The following is a 17,945-nucleotide window of genomic DNA, read 5'->3' on the forward strand; positions in this document are numbered from 1 at the left end:
GAGATGAAGAGATGACCATATTGTGGGGTGCATTCAGGTAATCCTGCTCTTTGCTGGAACCCATGTTCTTAGTGAAATAGGCCACATTCCTCCAGTAAAGCCCTTGCTCAATGGAGAATTTTCAGGACGCTAAGCACCTATGCTGAGCTGAGCACAGATCCTAATGAACTGAGCATAAACTGCCACCCAGGCTACTATCACACCTGAACATTCCTGCCAATGCCGGGAAGCCTATCGTTGCTCAACTGTTACTCCCAACCAGTGGATTTACAACCCATTCCACACCCTCACACAACATGTTCTTGCTCAAGGTTTTCGAGACATGGCCCAAATGGAAATAATTCTGCATCAGAGAATACGCCTTGGTAGAAACAGCAACCATGTCAATGGCATGACTGCCAGAGCCAAGGGTTCTTACCGCGTCCTCCTTTGCGCAAACTGGCTGGGCTGCTCAGCTGGGGCTCAGGCGGGCTAAAGGGAGGATAACGTGTGGATGTTTTCACTGGAAAAGAAACAGAGCAAAGGCGACTGTTGCGGAAGTATTCTTTACAATGTAAGATGTGTCTCTGCTCAAGGCACCTTCTGAATGGCTTAATAAAGAGCTAAATGGCCAGTAACTAGGTGGGAGAGTGTAGGCGGGACTTTCAGGCAGAGGGAGAAGCTATGAGGAGGAAACTAGGTGCATGGTTTCAGCAGCAGACTCGGAGCAAGTTGGATATGCCATACTAAGAAGAGGTAACTGAATCACATGGCAGAATGAGTAGATCAAGCTATAAGAGCTAGTTTGGGAAAAGCCTGAGGAAAAGGTGAAGCTTTCATAATTAATAATAGGTCGCTGGGTCATTATTTGCAGTCTGGTGGTACAAAGATTGTCCGACAAGACAGCCTACATCCCACTTTGTGGTACCTAGTGGCACCCAGCTGGTTTTCCTTCTTTCTTACCATACGGTGTTTCTGGAGACACAGGGAACGCTGGGGTCAGACACACAGAATCCTTGCTGTTGGAAATCCTGCCGTCGATCATATCGAGGCCAGGGGGATAGGCAGTGATCATCGTCTGAAACCAGCACAGAGGGAGAAGAGAAAAATGAGACCCCACACAAAGGCTCTTTACACAGAGATACGGGCTCTCAAGATGATCTGCTGACAGAGCCCACATCTGAGAGGGGGACAAAAGGGAAGAAACTGGCCCCCTGCTACTACTCGCTATCACCCAAGCACAGAGAGGAGGGGCGTATGACAGTGCTGGAGAGCCAGGGATGAAGGTGATGGAGGCTTGGTTGCAAAGCAAGAAGGCACCACACCACTGAGCACGAAAGAGCACCAAGGAATCCTTAGCTACATCACTATCACGGAGAAGTGAAGACGCACAGGAATGCACTCTAGGAGAAACATTCAGACATCAACAGTGCGTGTTTGCAAGAGTTACGGTGAAGGCCCCAATTTTTCAATTTGAGAATCAGATGTATAATTAGGGTTAACTACTTGGGGTTAACTACTTGCCCGTCTTACTCCAGTTCTGACACGAAGCCTTAGCTACATGTCCCAGGACAAGGCAGGAGACGCTTGTCTATAGACCTCCTTGGGGTCATCATTTGCCATGGGGAACTTGAAGCTCTGTGTGCAGGCTAGAAGTCTGCATTTGTCACTGGCTATGCTATCTATTTACAGGGTCCTGCTAGCTCCAGGGTCATGCTCCCTAACCCTCACAACCCACCTGCATGCTTTGCATCTCATACCCATTCTACAGATCAGAGCATTGAGGTTTCAATGGCCCATGCAAGGTACCCACTGTATAGCCATCTCTAGGGAGTGTGCAGACCCCACACAGGCCTTCTGACCTGCGCTTCCAATCAGAACCCCTGCCTGTCACTGAAGAACCATGTCTATGGGACAAGGAGGACTGTCAAAGACAGAGAGGTTACAGTGCCTGGTGGTTTTGTACAAGGACCTGGCATAGCCACTGCCCTAAGCCCAAGGACAGGAAAGTGGGGTTGAGTGGAGATGGGGACAGGGACAAAACATACCTCTTTGATGTCTGCAGGAGAGGAAAATGGTCCCAGACTTGGGGCTGGGTCCACACCAGCCTTTCCCCATCCACACTTAGAGAAGGACACCTGGGTCACAGCATCATTGTCATACTGCCCAAGACTCAGCTTCCGGAGCCGTCCCCCGATGGACTCATCACCTGTGGAGCCAGTGAACAGGAAAACAATTAGCCTTCTGATTACGATCCCCCACAGCACAGAGCAGAGACCATTGATAAAACCCATCTTAAACCAATCACGGATAATCACTAGTCAGCCATTCCAGACAGACACAAGGACTGCTGTGGGCAGACCACAAACACAGGGGCACTCTAGGATGCCCAGAGATGAACCAGAGGACTCCATCCAGAAAAGGTCCTGGAGTACAGGCAAGGCCAGGCACTAGGACTTGGCCCACAGTCCTGGGACAGGAGACTAGCTAAACTTGACTTCTGCCCCCAGGCTTGGTGTGAGCACCGAATAGACTATGCCCCTACAGTGACCCAGGCGTGTGGTTTACCAGGACAAACTGAACCTTCATATGGAGGGGAAAACCCCAAACCAAATACTAAGAATGGACATTTAATAGCCCAATGCCACTCTCAGCCAGAAATTCCACAGGCCTTTCTTTACTCCTGACCCAGATGCCAATGATCCCTGCATTTAGCCAAAGCTGATATTCATCTCGTTAGGGAGAAAAGTATATCTGGGCTAGAGTCTGTCTTAAAATTTCTCTCAGGGAATTCTTAAAGTTGGGCAATGGGGAACACCTGCAGAAGCATACAGAAGTGATAACGTCTCAAGTCACAATGTAGTCTTTCATCCTAAATCAGGCTTTGTTGGCAGGCCAGGCATCAGCTAAAAACAGAGAACCCCTAAGTATGATGGTGCATGCTTGTGATTCCATGAGTCAGGACCGCTGTTCAAGGTCAGCCTGGACTAGGTGCCAAGACCCTGTCTCAAAACGGTAAATAAATAGGGGGCGGGGAGGTGGATCAGATGACAAAGAGCTTGCTGTACAGGGAAGGGGCTTCACACAAGCTGCCAAGATTCAGCCTCAGGGACATAGGTGGCCCTCCTATTTCTTAAAATGTGTGTGGTCCTGGGACTGGGAAGTCTGAAACAGCGGGCCGAACAAGCCCAGTAAGAGAGTTTTGTAACACGGCAGTAGCCCCAGTAAGAGCCAAGGTGCCCTGCACCTGCCCCAGCCATGGTGACCAAGCTGGGCAGGGGCTCTCACATAGAAAATGACATAATCCTGTCATCACAGCGGTGAGCAGCAGCGGGCTTTCATGGCTGGGAGTTTGCTCTACACCGCACAGCAAATCAGTAAACAGTCATGTATCAATGTCACAGGGGCAGTGGCAAATGCTTTAGGGTCCAAAGAAAGAAAAAATGGTATGAAAATATTCAAAAGCCAATCTCTGGGATGTGGAATTCCATGCAAATGCCTCTGTCTTTTTTAAAATTTCAAACTATAACTATTTTTTGTAATTTTATTTTTTTAAATTATTGAACAATTACATCATTTCCCCCTTCTCTTTCTTCCCTCCAACCCCTCCCATGTACTATATGCCTTTCTTTCAAATTCCTGGCTTTTCCTCCTGAATATTAACCTTCAGCGGGCGATGAAAGGAGACAGAGACAGAGACCCACATTGGAGCATCGGACATAAATCTCAAGGTCCAAATCAGGAGCAGAAGGAGAGAGAGCACGAGCAAGGAACTCAGGACCGCAAGGGATGCACCCACACACTGAGACAATGGGGATGTTCTACTGGGAACTCACCAAGGCCAGCTGGCCTGGGTCTGGAAAAGCCTGGGATAAAACCGGACTCTCTGAACATAGCGGACAATGAGGACTACTGAGAACTCAAGAACAATGGCAATGGGTTTCTGATCCTACTGCACGCACTGGCTTTGTGGGACCCTAGGCAGTTTGGATGCTCAACTTACTAGACCTGGATGGAGGTGGGGGTTCCTTGGACTTCCCACAGGACAGAGAACCCTGATTGCTTTTCGGGCTGGGTGGGGGGGACTTAGTTGGGGGAGGGGGAGGGAAATGGGAGGCGGTGGCAGGGAAGAGACAGAAATCTTTAATAAATAAATAAATTTTTAAAAAAAAGAAAGAAAAAAATTCCTGGCCTTTTTCTTTAATTGCTGCTACACACACACACACACACACACACACACACAGAGGTATGTGAACATACATATATTCTTAAATAAATAAAAACAACCTGCTAAATCTGTGTAATGTTACTTGACTTTATATATTTTAGAGCTAACCATTGTTGTTAGATGACATTTAGTATGCTCTTCCCTGGCGACTATCTCTCCTGCCCTTGGCAATCTTGAGCTGCCTGAAGTTCTTTGTTTAGGGATGAGGCCTCCTGAGCTTCCCCCATCCACATTAACACGTCTATTGGTGTCATCTTGGCTGGGTCATGTTTAGGCAGCCATGCTGGTAAGATTTCACGGGGTAGCTTCTCTGATATTTCTAGGAGATACCAACCATCTCACAGCAAAGTTCCTGTTCCTTTGATTCTCTCTTCTAAAATTTTCAATAATAATAACATTTTTGTTTTCTAAAATTAAGAAAGACAAGACTTGGACTCCCTTTGGGAGAAACAAACCTGCTTTCTTTTTCTCTCCTCTGCAGTTCTCTGCACGATGGTCTCTGCAGGCTCTCTACCCTTCACGCTCTACATGGATGGCTGCTCTCCCTCTAGTCCGCAGTACTTGCTGGCCTAAGCTGGTTTTCTCTGAGCCTCAGGTCTTACATTGCACCCACTTCTGTTTATCTTCACAAACTCTGGGGTTGAGTCAATAAAAATTTCCAGTCGGGCAGTACTAGTGAGGCATACCTATAATCCCAGCACTTGCGAGGCAGAGGCAGGGGGATCTCTGTGAGTTCAAGGCCAGCCTGGTCTACAAGAGCTAGTTCCCAGACAGGCTCCTAAGCTACAGAGAAACCCTGCCTCGAAAAATCAAATCAATCAATCAATCTATCAATTAATAAACAAACAAGCATTTCCTCTTCCCTAAGGAACCCACTGCAGGAACCCAAGTGGATGTGACCTTCCCCACCGTTCTAGGGCAATGCACCCCACAGGTGCCACAAGGTACCACACTGCAGGGGTCTTGGTGCTTCTTTAATTATCCAGAGACAGTAGGCAGACCTAACAGCTCCAAGGCAGGACCTGTTCTTCCTATTTTTCAGGCAAGACAATGCCAAAGTTAGGTTCCACAACAGACCCAAGACAGCTCAGCAAGAGCAATGAGAGAGCAGAGCTTAAGTCTAGGCCTGAAGCCACATCTAGAGACGGAATGCTCCATCAACAGTCTCCACTATGCACCAACAGCATCTACCATAGAGACCCTCTTGGCAGCTGCTCCTCCTCAGCACTGGGAGGTGAAAGAGAGAGAGGGAATCCCCAAGGATGGCGGCACTAAATCTTGAGAACTGAATTAGTCCTAAGAACTTAGTTGTCCACGAAACATCCACAGGGATGGGCGTGGTCTCTTACACACTCAGCTGTCACGCAGGCTCAAGTGACATGTTCACATTCACTGCCACAGACATGGCACTCGTTCTCACATGGTTTGATTCTTACAGCGTCCACATGCTGGCACATACCACATGCCAGTCTCTCACCCACACACTCTCTGACACTGAGTCACACATTCTTCCCCCTATTCTCACACATGGCCATTCAGACACACACCATATGTGCACTCTCTTACACATCACACTCACGCAGCTCACACTCCTGCATCTAGTCCCTCCCACAGCCCTCCACACTCTACATTCACACACTGACCTCCACGCTGACACAGCCTCTACCTGCACATCCGTGACAGACGAAGCTCAAGTTCTGTGCTCTCAATACTGGTGTGTAGGGAGGGGGAGGGGGGCACTTCAGCACATGCACCCCACTTCTGCGGGTCAACACTCCTGGGTACTACAAGACTCCCCATTTGAAGGCTGCTATCAGCAAGGAGGGCATTCCTAGAAATGGGCAGCTTCTAGGATGAGGAACCCCCAGCATCTGCACTTCCAGGGGTGTAGAAACACATATGGTCCAAGGCTCCCCTTCTTGCAAGAAGCAGTCTGTGCCTATCAAACCCCTTGTGCTGATACCTCCTCCTAAAGGTCTGCAATGATCCTATGACAATGAGCATGCCACAGTCCTAAGCCTCACACACAGACAGCAGAGCTTCAGAAGAAAGGTGGGGCCAGGGGCTGCCCAGAGAAAAACACAGGCACAGGCGCTTCACCCTGACTCCTCACTACTTCAGGGCCTCTCAGAGCCAATGTTTCTAGGTAGAAAAGACACAGAAGCAACCAGACATTTTGTTCCCCTCACGCTCTGGTGATCTAGAGGCCCGGGAGGAGGTTGGCGGCTGCAGGGACATCTCTCTAGGTATTTTACCTAGTATCTCGGGTGGCTGCCAAGCAGGTCATTTCCCTTTAGAAGGACTGAAACAGCAGGCACCGTATCTCTGCACCATCACCTCCCTTGGGCTTGGCTCATTACTGAAGCTAGATGCGGAGACAGCTGCTACCCAGTCACATCAGACCTTAGCTCTGATGTCCATCCCCACTGATGCTCCTGAGGACTGGCTGTCTCTGAGTGGGGGAAGCAATGTGGGGAGGAGGGAGCAGGAGATGGAGGATGGAGCACAGATGAGGGACAGATGACCTGGTCAGTAGTCTACGCCGAAAGCTGGCCTCCCTTAAGAGCCCATGGTGGTTTGTCAAGCATATGCTCCCAACCCTCCCTCCTTTCCCTGGGAACAGTGCCATACAGTAAGGAAGCCACGTGGCTTGCTTGTTTCTCTTTCCACTCTAGGCTCAACTTGTGAGCATCTGCTGGAGAGTAAATCGTTTCTGTTCATTAGGTTACTCTCTGCACTACCACGAAAGCACCTGTATGCACGCACACTTCTATGCACCACCGTTTGTCACCCCCCACTCAGGGTCCACCAGCTCCTAGCAAAGCCACTGTGGGTCATGATTCTTTTAGAGCCGGTCAAATAACCCTTTCACAGGGGTCACACAGATATTTATGGTATGATTCATAACAGTAGCAAAATTACAGTTATGAAGTAGCAACTTAATAATTTTATGGCTATGTCGTCACTACAACATGAGAAACTGTATTAAAGGGTCTCAGCGTTAGGAAGGTTGAGAACCACTGTCCTAGCAGGACGCTAGGAACTGGGGGGAGGAGCTGCATCAGAGCCTCCTGTTTCCCTGCACGGTTGGGGTTCCACATCATCAGAAGCAGAAAGAGCAGATTTCCATGGCTTATATTATATGGAGTGCAAACTGACTTCGGAGCTCCAGCACAAAGCTGACTGGATGGCCTTGGGCAAGTGAATAGTAAAATACTTAACGAGTCAATGAGGAAAGAGTAAATCTATTGTTTGAATAGAGCTGTAAAATTCATGGCATACAAGTGGCCACAACAATATTTACTCTTCATTTTCCTGTAAGGAGTCAAATCCAGGGGGAGAAAAGGAAAGGACAGGAGCAGGGACTGCTGGTGGACGCTAAGATGTGGTACTGGTCTGATATGGGAACGAAGAGAAACTGTGCTGGCTTGTGGGAGTCTCCTCAGGATTTGAGCAGTCTGACACTCATACCAGCCCTTCTAGGTTCTAATAGCCAAGGGAACACAGGGACAAAATCAGGCCTCGGGGAATATTTGCAGGCAAAGGGCCCCTACCATAGCTGTGCAGACCCACCTGCACCTACTGAGACCCATTTGGCTCCCTTCCACCTGCACCTGCTGGGACCCACTAGGCTCTCTTCCCACTTGTGCCTGCTGGGGCTCAGCTGTTGTGGGGAGTCACACCTGCTTCCAGCATGTTCCCTGGCAGTAAAAAGGAAACCTGAACTGGACCCTGGTGCTTACAAAAGCTCAGAGAGCTTGGAAGGCGGAGGCCACTCCAGGCCTAAGTAAGCATAGATCATACTGGCAGGCAGCTCTGCCTATGAGCCTTGTTCCAGGAACCCTCTGTGCAGCTGGGCTCCCAATGGAGGGGGGGACAGACAGCAGCCATGTGGTGACATGCTTTGCTGTGGCAGCAAGACTGGACACCTGACCCCACTATCAGCAAGGCCAGTTCCTTGAGCATTCAGCTGTCCTCACGTGGGCCATCCTTCCACCTAGCCCTATGAAGCCACATGACCTCAGGCTATAGCTTAAGGCCTGAGTCCCTATGTGTTCTTCATTGCTCCTGCCAAAGCCAACATCCAGCTATGTGAGGACGCCTTCTGAGCACTGCCCAGGACCACCACAGACCATGTCAAGCATAACAGAAGCTGAGACTACCATAGGTCTCTGGAGGGCACCAAACCTCAAAGAGCATGAGAGGCTGATGCTAAATCACTGAGAACTGTAGCGTTCCAAGTCCAGGCAGTTGTGTGGGCAGTGTGGCAATGGGGCAAAGAAAGCCAAGCTAGGGGGCACACCACCAAAGCCACTATGATAGTGGGGAGATCAGGACAAGGAATTCCCCCAAGCACTTCATCTGTCGACACTGAAGGCCTCGTGGGCAGGAGAACATCACCCACAGAGACCACAAGAACTGTGTCCGGTCTAAGATTGTCAGGTACTGTGTTTAACATGCAGGACCGAGGCATGACGGTCCAGGATAGAAAATATCATAACTGGGAATTCCTGAGTATGTGTGGGGTAGGGAGACAATGTTTATACCACTCAACTGGAAACTTAATTTTTAGAAGAAATCCCCCATAATGCTCCTTGGCAGTTCTGCACTTGTTCAAATGCACCAAATTCCCGATCGTGAGAGCGCAAAGTCCTTCCTCACTGTCTCATTCAGCTGTGTCCTCCAAAGCTGCTATGGGCCATGTGGACACTTCTTGGTGTCACCTAACGTATCTGAAAAGAGGGTGAGGGATGCCAAGCAGGAGAAAACGTGACACCCACACTGACTTTTCAGGGTACAGTCTTCTCCTCGGTGAGGCACATGGCCCACTCCGTTGCTGAAATGAAGTCAGCTTACGGGGCAATGCAGGACCACAAGCTGTTCTCCACATGCTGCACAGCAAGGTCCCAAACTCTGGCCCCACTGGAATCAACCTGGGAGAACAACCCAGCCTCAAGGAGCCATGGGACGAGCGACTAGACACACATCTCAGTTCAAAGCCACAGCGGAAATCATGTGGTTCTCCAGTGTGTGTCCCTAAGATCCTTCCGTGTACGCTTCACGCTTCCTCTTTGACATCTATCCCTTCCCTTGGAGTCAGGGCATGACTGTCAAGCTTTCAACTTGTAGGCACAGCAGGCTTGAAGCCCCCGAGTCAGTAACTAAGCATAAAGTACGTCAGACACTCGGGCCCCTACCAGGCTACTCAGCCTCCCTTGGCAGACAGAAACACATATGGGCATTACTGGCATCTGTGTTCAGAAAGCCCACAGGTGGCCACAGAGTGCAGTGCAAAGAATGGGTGGAATCTAAGTCCTAGCAGGAAATCAGAAACTGTGTGACACCAGCTGACAGTGGGCTCGGGCTCTTACCAGCACTCTCCATAGACATGTAGGGAAATGGATCTAAAGGGCCTAGGTCAGGATGTACCGAGTATCTTACAAATACACGGGAACTAACATAACTAATACAAAGGAAAGGGAACAGATCCCAGAGCATGATCCCTTTTAAAAATGTGATCTTTATTTTCTACCTGGGACCCCGGAAAGAGAAGTGCCCATCAGCGATTAATTCGTCTTTACAGGATCATGTAAGAACAGAGCAAGCCTGGCACCACCCTGGCATGCGGGTGGTTTGGGAAACTCCCTCGCATTTCTGGGAACGAAAACAAATCGAGCAAAGGCTGTTCTGTGCTGAGGCAGGGGCCTCCTGATGTCAGCTTACTCGGGTAAACAGGCATAACCTCGATGGAGAGGGAATGGACAAAGGTGGGAATTTCCCACAAAGAAAAGGGGTAGGACACTGGTAGCCCCAGTGCTGAGTGACAATCAGGAGGAGGTCAGGAAAAGCCCTCTGGGTATGTGCAGGGTCACCTCCTCTTCCCCTCTCTGGTCCTGACGGGAAAAGCCACTTCTGTGTGCAAAGTTATGAGGAAGGGAATGGGATTGAAGACGTGTCCCCCTGGGGATCCTGCAAGTGCTTGAGTAGCTGAAGGCATGTTCGAAAGGGAGAGAACAAGTCCCCAAACCCGGGAAGAACGCCTTTTCGGTGAAACAAACACCCAGCGGAATGCTGAATGAACTCTGAATACTGTTGCAAAGAGCTCCAAGCTCCAAAGAGGGTTCTGGTCACGTCACCCTCCACTCACACTGGAGAGTCCACTCCCCAAGAAGGTTTCGGTACCTAGTTTTGATTCCTTCGTTTTATGCTTAAGTAACTTTCTCTATGGCATCTGCAGAGGGCAAGACACTTCCCTCAAGCACGGCCCACGTCACAACACAAGGCCATGTGGCAGAGGCAAAAATGACAGCACAGCCTGACATCACCAAGCTTGGGAACTGTCAGAGCCTGTTCCTTCTGATGGAGAGAAAGGATTTGACCTCCACCACATGGAAGACAGGACCACAAAGGGCAGTTCTCCCCGAGGGTGAACTTCCCAGAACCTCAGTCCCTTACAAAATGACAACAGACCAAAGGTTTCTACTATACTGAGAGCTTGAAGCTTCAGAAGATGACCCTGTCCACTGACAGGCTGGCCAGTCTCCAAAGAGACTTTCAAACATCTGAGTGGCACTTTCCCGGCAATCTCAGCAAGAACTGCCCCGGGACCCAGCAAATCCACATCTAGTGATAAGCAATCAGGTATTGAAACAGGTCTGTGTGCACCCACACAGAACAGCAATATTCCCCACAGTCAGAATGCTGATGGAATCCTCGTGTCCGCTGACAGGAACAGATCGACTATGGAGTGGCATCTAGCCATAAACAGTCTCCATTAGCCACAGACCTTTGAAAATAATGTGCTCTGTAAAAAGGAAACCAGAGGCAGTATACAACTGCATTCCTATAAAAAGAACAGCTGATCTAGGGAGACCGGAAGTAGGTTAGTGTGCTGTGGGCTGAGGTGGGAAGTGCGTGCTAAGGGATAAAAGTCTTCTCTGGGGAAATTGGGGAGAGTTCAGAAACCACACAACGGTGGTGGCTCTACAATAGTGTAGTATTGCTAGAAGCCCTGAGACTCGGTAGCTCCCCAACCCCTGCAGCGACAAATCCCAAGTGCTCCCCTCTGTCCAGTCAAGCAATGCTATACCACAGAGCTACATCCCCAGTGCGGAACTCTCTCCCATCTGAAACTCTTCTGCAGAGCTGGAAGCAAACACAACCCATGGCATTTTCATGAACCTAGTCCCACCCTTCCAGTATCTGGGCTATGACTCCTGACCCACAGTGTCCCCTGTCAGATCCACTTTCGCCACTGATGGGACAGTTGATCAATCATATAGACAAGCCCCAAGAGGCCCAAGAGGCCATGGCTCGCCCTCTGGGCTCCTTGAACACAAGGCTGAACCTGTGATGGGACCCACCCCGCCCATCCAGCATTACTCCCTGACACCTCTGCCGGTGCTGGTTGGGGTGCTGGTTGGTTAGCACTGAGCTTCCCCCAACATTTCACACCCTTTGGGGACATCTACCTGGCCAGCAGCCCTGCACCAGCCAAGCCTGTGAGGAGCTCATGGAGCACTCCCTAGATTCCTTGACTTGCTAGTAGTGACAGGGACTGAACTATGTTAGCAAAGGCGAACCGTAAGCGGGTCTCCCCTTCCACAAGTCTCTAGTCCCTGCCATCGAAGCACCCAAGGGCTGCATTCTGAAGCTTCACGCACGCCTCCCACAGCACAGGAATTCTAAAAACACGGCCAGGAAGGGTCAGGATGCTATCGGCAAGAAGTGCCTGCCAGCTTCCTGCTACGGGGCACGGAGCCTAATGTAACAAGTATCAAAGATTTTAACAGCGTGAAGCAAGAAGTCCCCAAGGTATGGAAATGGCAGCCAGCTTTCTGTCATGCATAGAAGGAGAGGCTTCATAGTTTGGCTCCCTTCTCTGGTTACTCAGGTAGCCAGGCCATTCCATTGTGATCCCAGAAGGCAGCCCATTTGCAGGCTGAATTGGAGTGGGGGAGAGGAGCAGAGGCTGGGGGGGGGGGGTCTGTCAATGAAACAACTTGGGCTCTCAAACAAGGTCCAATCAAAGTCGATCGCACCAGAGTGAGGGAGCAGTCTTATTGGCCGGTGGGCACTCTGAGGTAGCAAAAGCCCCCCAATTGAACTGCCTGCCCTCACCTGGTTTCTTGCATTCAAGACATGATCCGGAAAGTGAAGGATTTTAGTGACTTGAGGATGCTGTGGTCCAGGCATCCTACAGTGGACCTGCATCTAAAACCAAAACAGAGAGCACAGGAGAAGTTGGCCTCAGGATCAGAAGGGAAGGTGGGTCAGGGAGGAACAGAGCATGAAGAAGATAGAGCATTCTGGGAATTTTGCAGCCCAGAATCTTCATGTGTGTACAAGATTCAGAAAGACAGCAGTCAGGCAATCCCATGTCCACTATGGGGCCAGGTTTCATGAATAGCAATGTCCTGGGGACGACATGAAGTCTTTCTGTCTCACTGGGCCCCTCTTACTCAGCACAGCCCAGCAGACAGCCACACACAGAGGACCCTAGCTCAGCAGCTCTTATCCCTCCCCACCCAACTGACCGAGAAAACAGGCCTGGACAAACAGACCTGGGAATCTTTCAAAGTGCAGGGTTTTATATCACTGCAGAACTTCTAGGGGTTCGAAACAAGCTGCTTAGCCATTTGTATTTTTCTGAATCTCTCTGCTAATTTCTGGAGATTTCTGTTTTACATCATGCATGACTGAACTTTTCCATTCAGAGACAGGGACGGGGACACTGAAATTTAAATCTTTGGATAAGGAGCTAGAGAGGGCTCAGTGGCTAAAAGCACCAGCTGCTCTTCCACAGGACCCATGTTGGATTCCCAGCACCCACGTGGTGAGTAACAATCTCCTATAGCTCCAGTTTCGGAGGACCTGACAGCATCTTCAACACGCACCAGATACACAAGCGGTGCACAGACATGCTGGCAGGCAAAATACCTATACACATAAAAAAAATAAAATTAAACAAAAATTTTAAATTCCATTATTAAATTTGAGACCAACAGAGTTTGAGCATTTTCTCTACTTAACAGTGAGGAAAGACTGCCCCTTCCTCACTCAGGGGGAGTAAGTACATAAGCATTCTCTTGATGGGATTTCGTCAAAACAAGATGTCCTGAATTGAGTTCCAGGAGACAGTTGCACCACACCCAGGCTTCTTAAATGAAATACAGTACAAGACTCGGCCTTCCTACATTTGGAGCTGGGTGCTGACCTAACACAGGAAGCCTGGCTAAAGGAAGGGTGTCACCGGCTCAGCTCTGTCCTCATGCTGAGCTTCCCAGCTGCTGCTTGGGGACAGCATCTCATGTGCAGCAAGATTCCGGATTTCAAAAACACCTTCAGAGTCTAGTCCCAGTTTTGTGAGATTCAATATATTCCTGTGATACCACACTATGGTTCCAAAGGATTGACAATGGCCTAGGATGCCTGTTAAACACAGATGGATTTAAAAATTGCTAATCTATTAAGTAGGAAAGTTATTCCATTTGAAAATTATATTTATCTTTATAAGAAAAGAAACTAAAGAGGATCTAAGATTAAAATAAACCTCCAGTTAGTAACATGATCCATTTCTTCAGTAATTTAATAACGACCAAGGCGAGGGCGGGAGCCAAAGTGATGCTCTTCAGTTCCTGGTCCTATACCAGCTTTGCTACAGGAAGGGGAAATCCCTTCAGGACTGCAGCCAGTCAACTAGAAAACAGTCACCTGTGCCTGTGTCTTGTGTCCCCCCCATATACACCATAAGACATCCACAAACTGTTCCAAACCTCAGAAGAGATTTTTGTTCCTGGAGAAAAGCCTTTTGATTTAACCTTCCCAAGTACCATCTTCCAAGAACATTCGTTAAACAAATGTAGAGTTTTGCTTCCAGTCAAAACTTAGGACTCTGAATTTCCTGAAAATATCCGAGTCAATGAGCTCATGCAGCTTTGGGGCTGACCTGGCCTGAGTCCTCCATCACGGCTACTCTTTCTGTCCTGGTGCCCGGGGTTGCAGATGGCCAGCCCACTGCCTCGGAACTGTACCAGGGAAGAAGCCTTCATTCCTTCCAGCCTCAGGTGTGACCCCTACCTACCAGATACTTTAATAGCTACAGTATCCTGCTGTGTGTCCAGTGACGGACCCCAGCACGGGGCAGGGAATGCCCGAGTCTGGCTTTTCTTCACATCTCCTGTCCTCCAGAGCACATTGCTTTTCCTTGCCACAGACAGTATGAGTGAAAAACCACAGCCGTCCTGTCCTTTGATGACAGCATGCCAGTTAGCTGGCAGCCCATGCCACCCTGATGTTAGCTAGGATCCATGCTGCTACCAGGGATCCATGTTCCTACCCAGAGAGGGATCCAGACATCAGCCAGGGTGCAGCCTTTCAAAGAGGGCAGAGGCCATGGGTCTACTCCACAGGGTCCATGTGAAATGAAGACTCCTCATCACCCACTAACCTCCACAAACACGGAGGTAAGGCTGAGCTAGGCCCTTGTAGCAAGAGTCCTTGCAAGAGGATTGATTAAACCATCGTACTAGGACCCCAAAGCAATATTCAGCACACTCAGAGGTTTCTATCATCAGCATCACTAACACACAAACTGAGGAGGACGCTCACAGACTCTCTGAGAAGCACAGAAAAGCACTCATGAGAGGAAGAAGGAAATGGCTGAGAGCCCTTTCCTGGCGCTGTCTTTCTTGTCCTCCAAGTCTTAGCTCCTAATAACAACCACGGCTCGATCTCACCTGCCACTTCCTGCAGCCGCTTCACCACCCTCGCACAGAGACCTCACTTTGATCAGTCTCCTCCGGGGATAATCTTGTGCAGATCCCAGACCAAGCCTCTTCCCTTCCATTATCTCCCAAACCCCTTCTCAGTATGCGCTGCCTGAGATCCAAAAGCGCTGACAACTCAGGATGTCATACGCTGTGGCTTGTTTTTCCATCCAAAGACGAAGTGACCCCAGCAGCTATCAGACCTTCTTGACCCATGCCGACACTGGGAACATCTGATAGCAACCTGATCCTAAAGCAGGCCTCATCGCCCTGACACAGCCTGCAAGACACCCTCCCACAAACTTGGCAGAGGCCACTGTCCACTGCCACCAACCGTGGCCTTCCCAAGAAGGCCCCGTACTGGTGTCAAACCTGGGTCTAAGGCAGAAAGACCCACACAGTTCTGGCCAACTGGCCAACTCTCATCTGCTTCAGACGGGGCAGCACAAGATGGTCCTCACACCCACGTTTTCTCCCTTACTAGGCCTAGGCCCATGGTCTTGGCTCTAGATCGTGGCTCTCAGGACCCAGGAACCTGAATCAACTCTGCCTGAGCTTCTCTGAGGCCACTCCACACTTTCTACTTCATGCTCCCATGCGCACGTCTCCCTCAGCCCTCTAGAGGCAAACTTCTCTCTAACACACAGTGGCTACTGCCACCCAGGAACAGCCTATGTGGTGTCTCAGGAACTCGGACAATATGTCTGTAAATAGGACAGCTTGCATACCCTGACTGCTCACTCAGACCTCAAGGATGACTGAGAGACCAACAGTTCTTCTGACTCACGGGGAGGCCTGGCCCTCTTCCTAAAGGAACATTCTTGAACTGAGAAAAGCTTCATTGTTGAGCTTATTCTTCACATGAGGAAACTGAGGCTCAGATAATTTATGCGTAGGTTCTGAATCACACAGCTAGCAGGTGGCTACCCGGTGTTCTCAAATAGCCCACTGTACTCCCCAAGAGATGCGACTAAATGTGTGGAATAAGACACCAATATTCCTCCTCAAGGGGCTCAATTCCTGCCCCGAACATCCTTAGAGGCAAGTTTTGCATCTCTTCCTTCCCACCATTCAAATCTGCTACCAAGCTCCCATAGTGCCAAGGTACCACTTGTATCCTAGGTCACAGCTCAGGGTAGAAACTGTCAAGGAAATGAGTTTCAGCAAATCCAAATCCCCAGCTGGACAACTTCCTACCTGACCTTGGTCTTTCATCAGCTCACCTTGCTGGCCAGGGCTCCGGCCAGGGCCTTCCACCGGGTCCAGCCTGCCACCACACCGGAGCCCACTTGCCACACCATCAGCACAGACAGAGCCATTGGCTGAGATGCCGAGGGCATTCAAGTGTGTGGGGATGGGCTCAAAGGTGGGGTCCAGCTCCAAGATCAGCCTGTTAAGTTGCTCAATGGACTGGTCGATATCCAGAGTCGGAGAGCCTGGGGAATGACTAGCGTTCAGCTCCTGATGGACTCCGTTCATGCCTCTGTCCTCTGGAAATCTTGGCTGGAGCACTTTACCAGGACAGAGTGGCTGTGTGTCAGGGGGATTTGGTCCGTTGCTGATGCCTCTCTGAACGGCCACTCTGCTGCTGGCTCCACGAGTTGGAGTGACCGGGAGGTGGGGCTGGGGCTGGGCAAGGCTAGCACCGTCGTCCACTGTACTGTGGTTGCCCAGCCTGGCCTCCCCGTCTGGGGCAAAGCTGTACTGATGAGCAGCCACCATCTGCTGCTGACGCACCCAGGTCTGGGTGGAATAGTTGCTTTGCCCATAGGCCTGTGGTGGAGTGGGTGCAGAAGGCTTTCTCAGCAGGGGCTGCAGCTGCTTTGACTCTCGGCCCCCACACATCCGCTCCCGCTCATAGAGAGAGTCCACACCAAGACCTAGGTCTGGAGAAAGGGCACCATGGTGATCCTCACCAACACCATTGCCAAAGCCGTCAGACAGGAGGGAGTTCTGGCTGCTCTTGAGGCAGGTGAAGGGGCCCAGGTGGGCTGACTGGGGCCCTTCGGAGGAGGAGAGAGTGCCCAGGCTGTCCACGCTGTGCAGATCGTGGTGGGGCATCTCGTCATCCAGAATGTCCGTCTCCCGGTCCTTCAGGGCCGTGCCTCCGTTCACGTGGACCTGGGCTGGCACCACGTGGCGCGTCCCGCTATACTTGCTGTGCACGTCAGTCATGTCTTTGTGGGAGCTCGAAGATTCTTCCAGGCCAAACCCGCTGAGTAGCTGGTCCAACTCAGCCTTCTCCTGAGGGCTCAGGCCCCTCTGTGCACCCGGGGTCAGGCGTTCTTCTGTCTTATCGGTCCTGGCAGAGGCAGTAGAGTGGCCGGAGTCACTGCTGACTGACAGGGTGTGATCACCGTGGTCTGGACTGCTGGTTGCTGGCATGCCCTGAGGGCTTCCAGGAATGCCAGAATCCGAGGCGCTCTTCTTCCTCACCTTGGCATACAGGCTTCCATCAACTGGACCCTGTGTGTGCAGCACTGTAGAGAGAGCAAGAGACAGGCCATGAGCCAGGAAGCAAAGGGAGTACCACCTACGACAGCAGGCACATAGAGGAGTGACTTTATAATGGAACTCAGCAATAAACAGGTGCACACTCAACTGGGGTCCCAAAACTCCACAGATCCTCTATCAAGTGAGAATTAATTTTTTAACAAAAAAGGGATTCGTATATCAAACATATTCGGCAAAAATCATTTCTGCCTTTTCAGCTTAGTTTGTCGCAATGAGGATGGAACCCAGGGTCTCATGAGCTATACCCCAGCTTCATGTTTACATACCAATATAGGAGTACACACACATACACACACACGCATGCATGCACGGATGCACACACGCATGCACCTCTATAGAGATGTTTTATTTTGAATCATTACTGTCATTATTTTGAATGTGGAGCCCAGCTCAGCTCACAAATCCCTAAGACCCAACTGCTCATCTGTACTTCCATAAATACATCTAACACTTTT

The 17,945-nt window shown here is 50.2% G+C and overlaps 1 protein-coding gene across 7 annotated transcripts in view; it reads right to left on the reverse strand.

The window, feature by feature from the left end:
* Tns3 (tensin 3) overlaps positions 1-17,945 on the reverse strand; it is a 232,056-nt gene that overhangs the window by 49,162 nt on the left and 164,949 nt on the right. For all 7 annotated transcript variants that reach the window (XM_075944308.1, XM_075944307.1, XM_075944310.1 and 4 more), the window contains 4 exons: positions 16,200-17,456; positions 2,028-2,188; positions 943-1,057; positions 419-502 (listed from right to left, as the gene is read on the reverse strand). In XM_075944308.1, the coding sequence (XP_075800423.1) occupies positions 419-502; positions 943-1,057; positions 2,028-2,188; positions 16,200-17,456 (1,617 nt within the window). The remainder of the gene's footprint in view (positions 1-418; positions 503-942; positions 1,058-2,027; positions 2,189-16,199; positions 17,457-17,945) is intronic.

The sequence above is a fragment of the Microtus pennsylvanicus genome, chromosome 12, assembly GCF_037038515.1.
Source record: "Microtus pennsylvanicus isolate mMicPen1 chromosome 12, mMicPen1.hap1, whole genome shotgun sequence".
NCBI classification, from domain to species: domain Eukaryota; kingdom Metazoa; phylum Chordata; class Mammalia; order Rodentia; family Cricetidae; genus Microtus; species Microtus pennsylvanicus.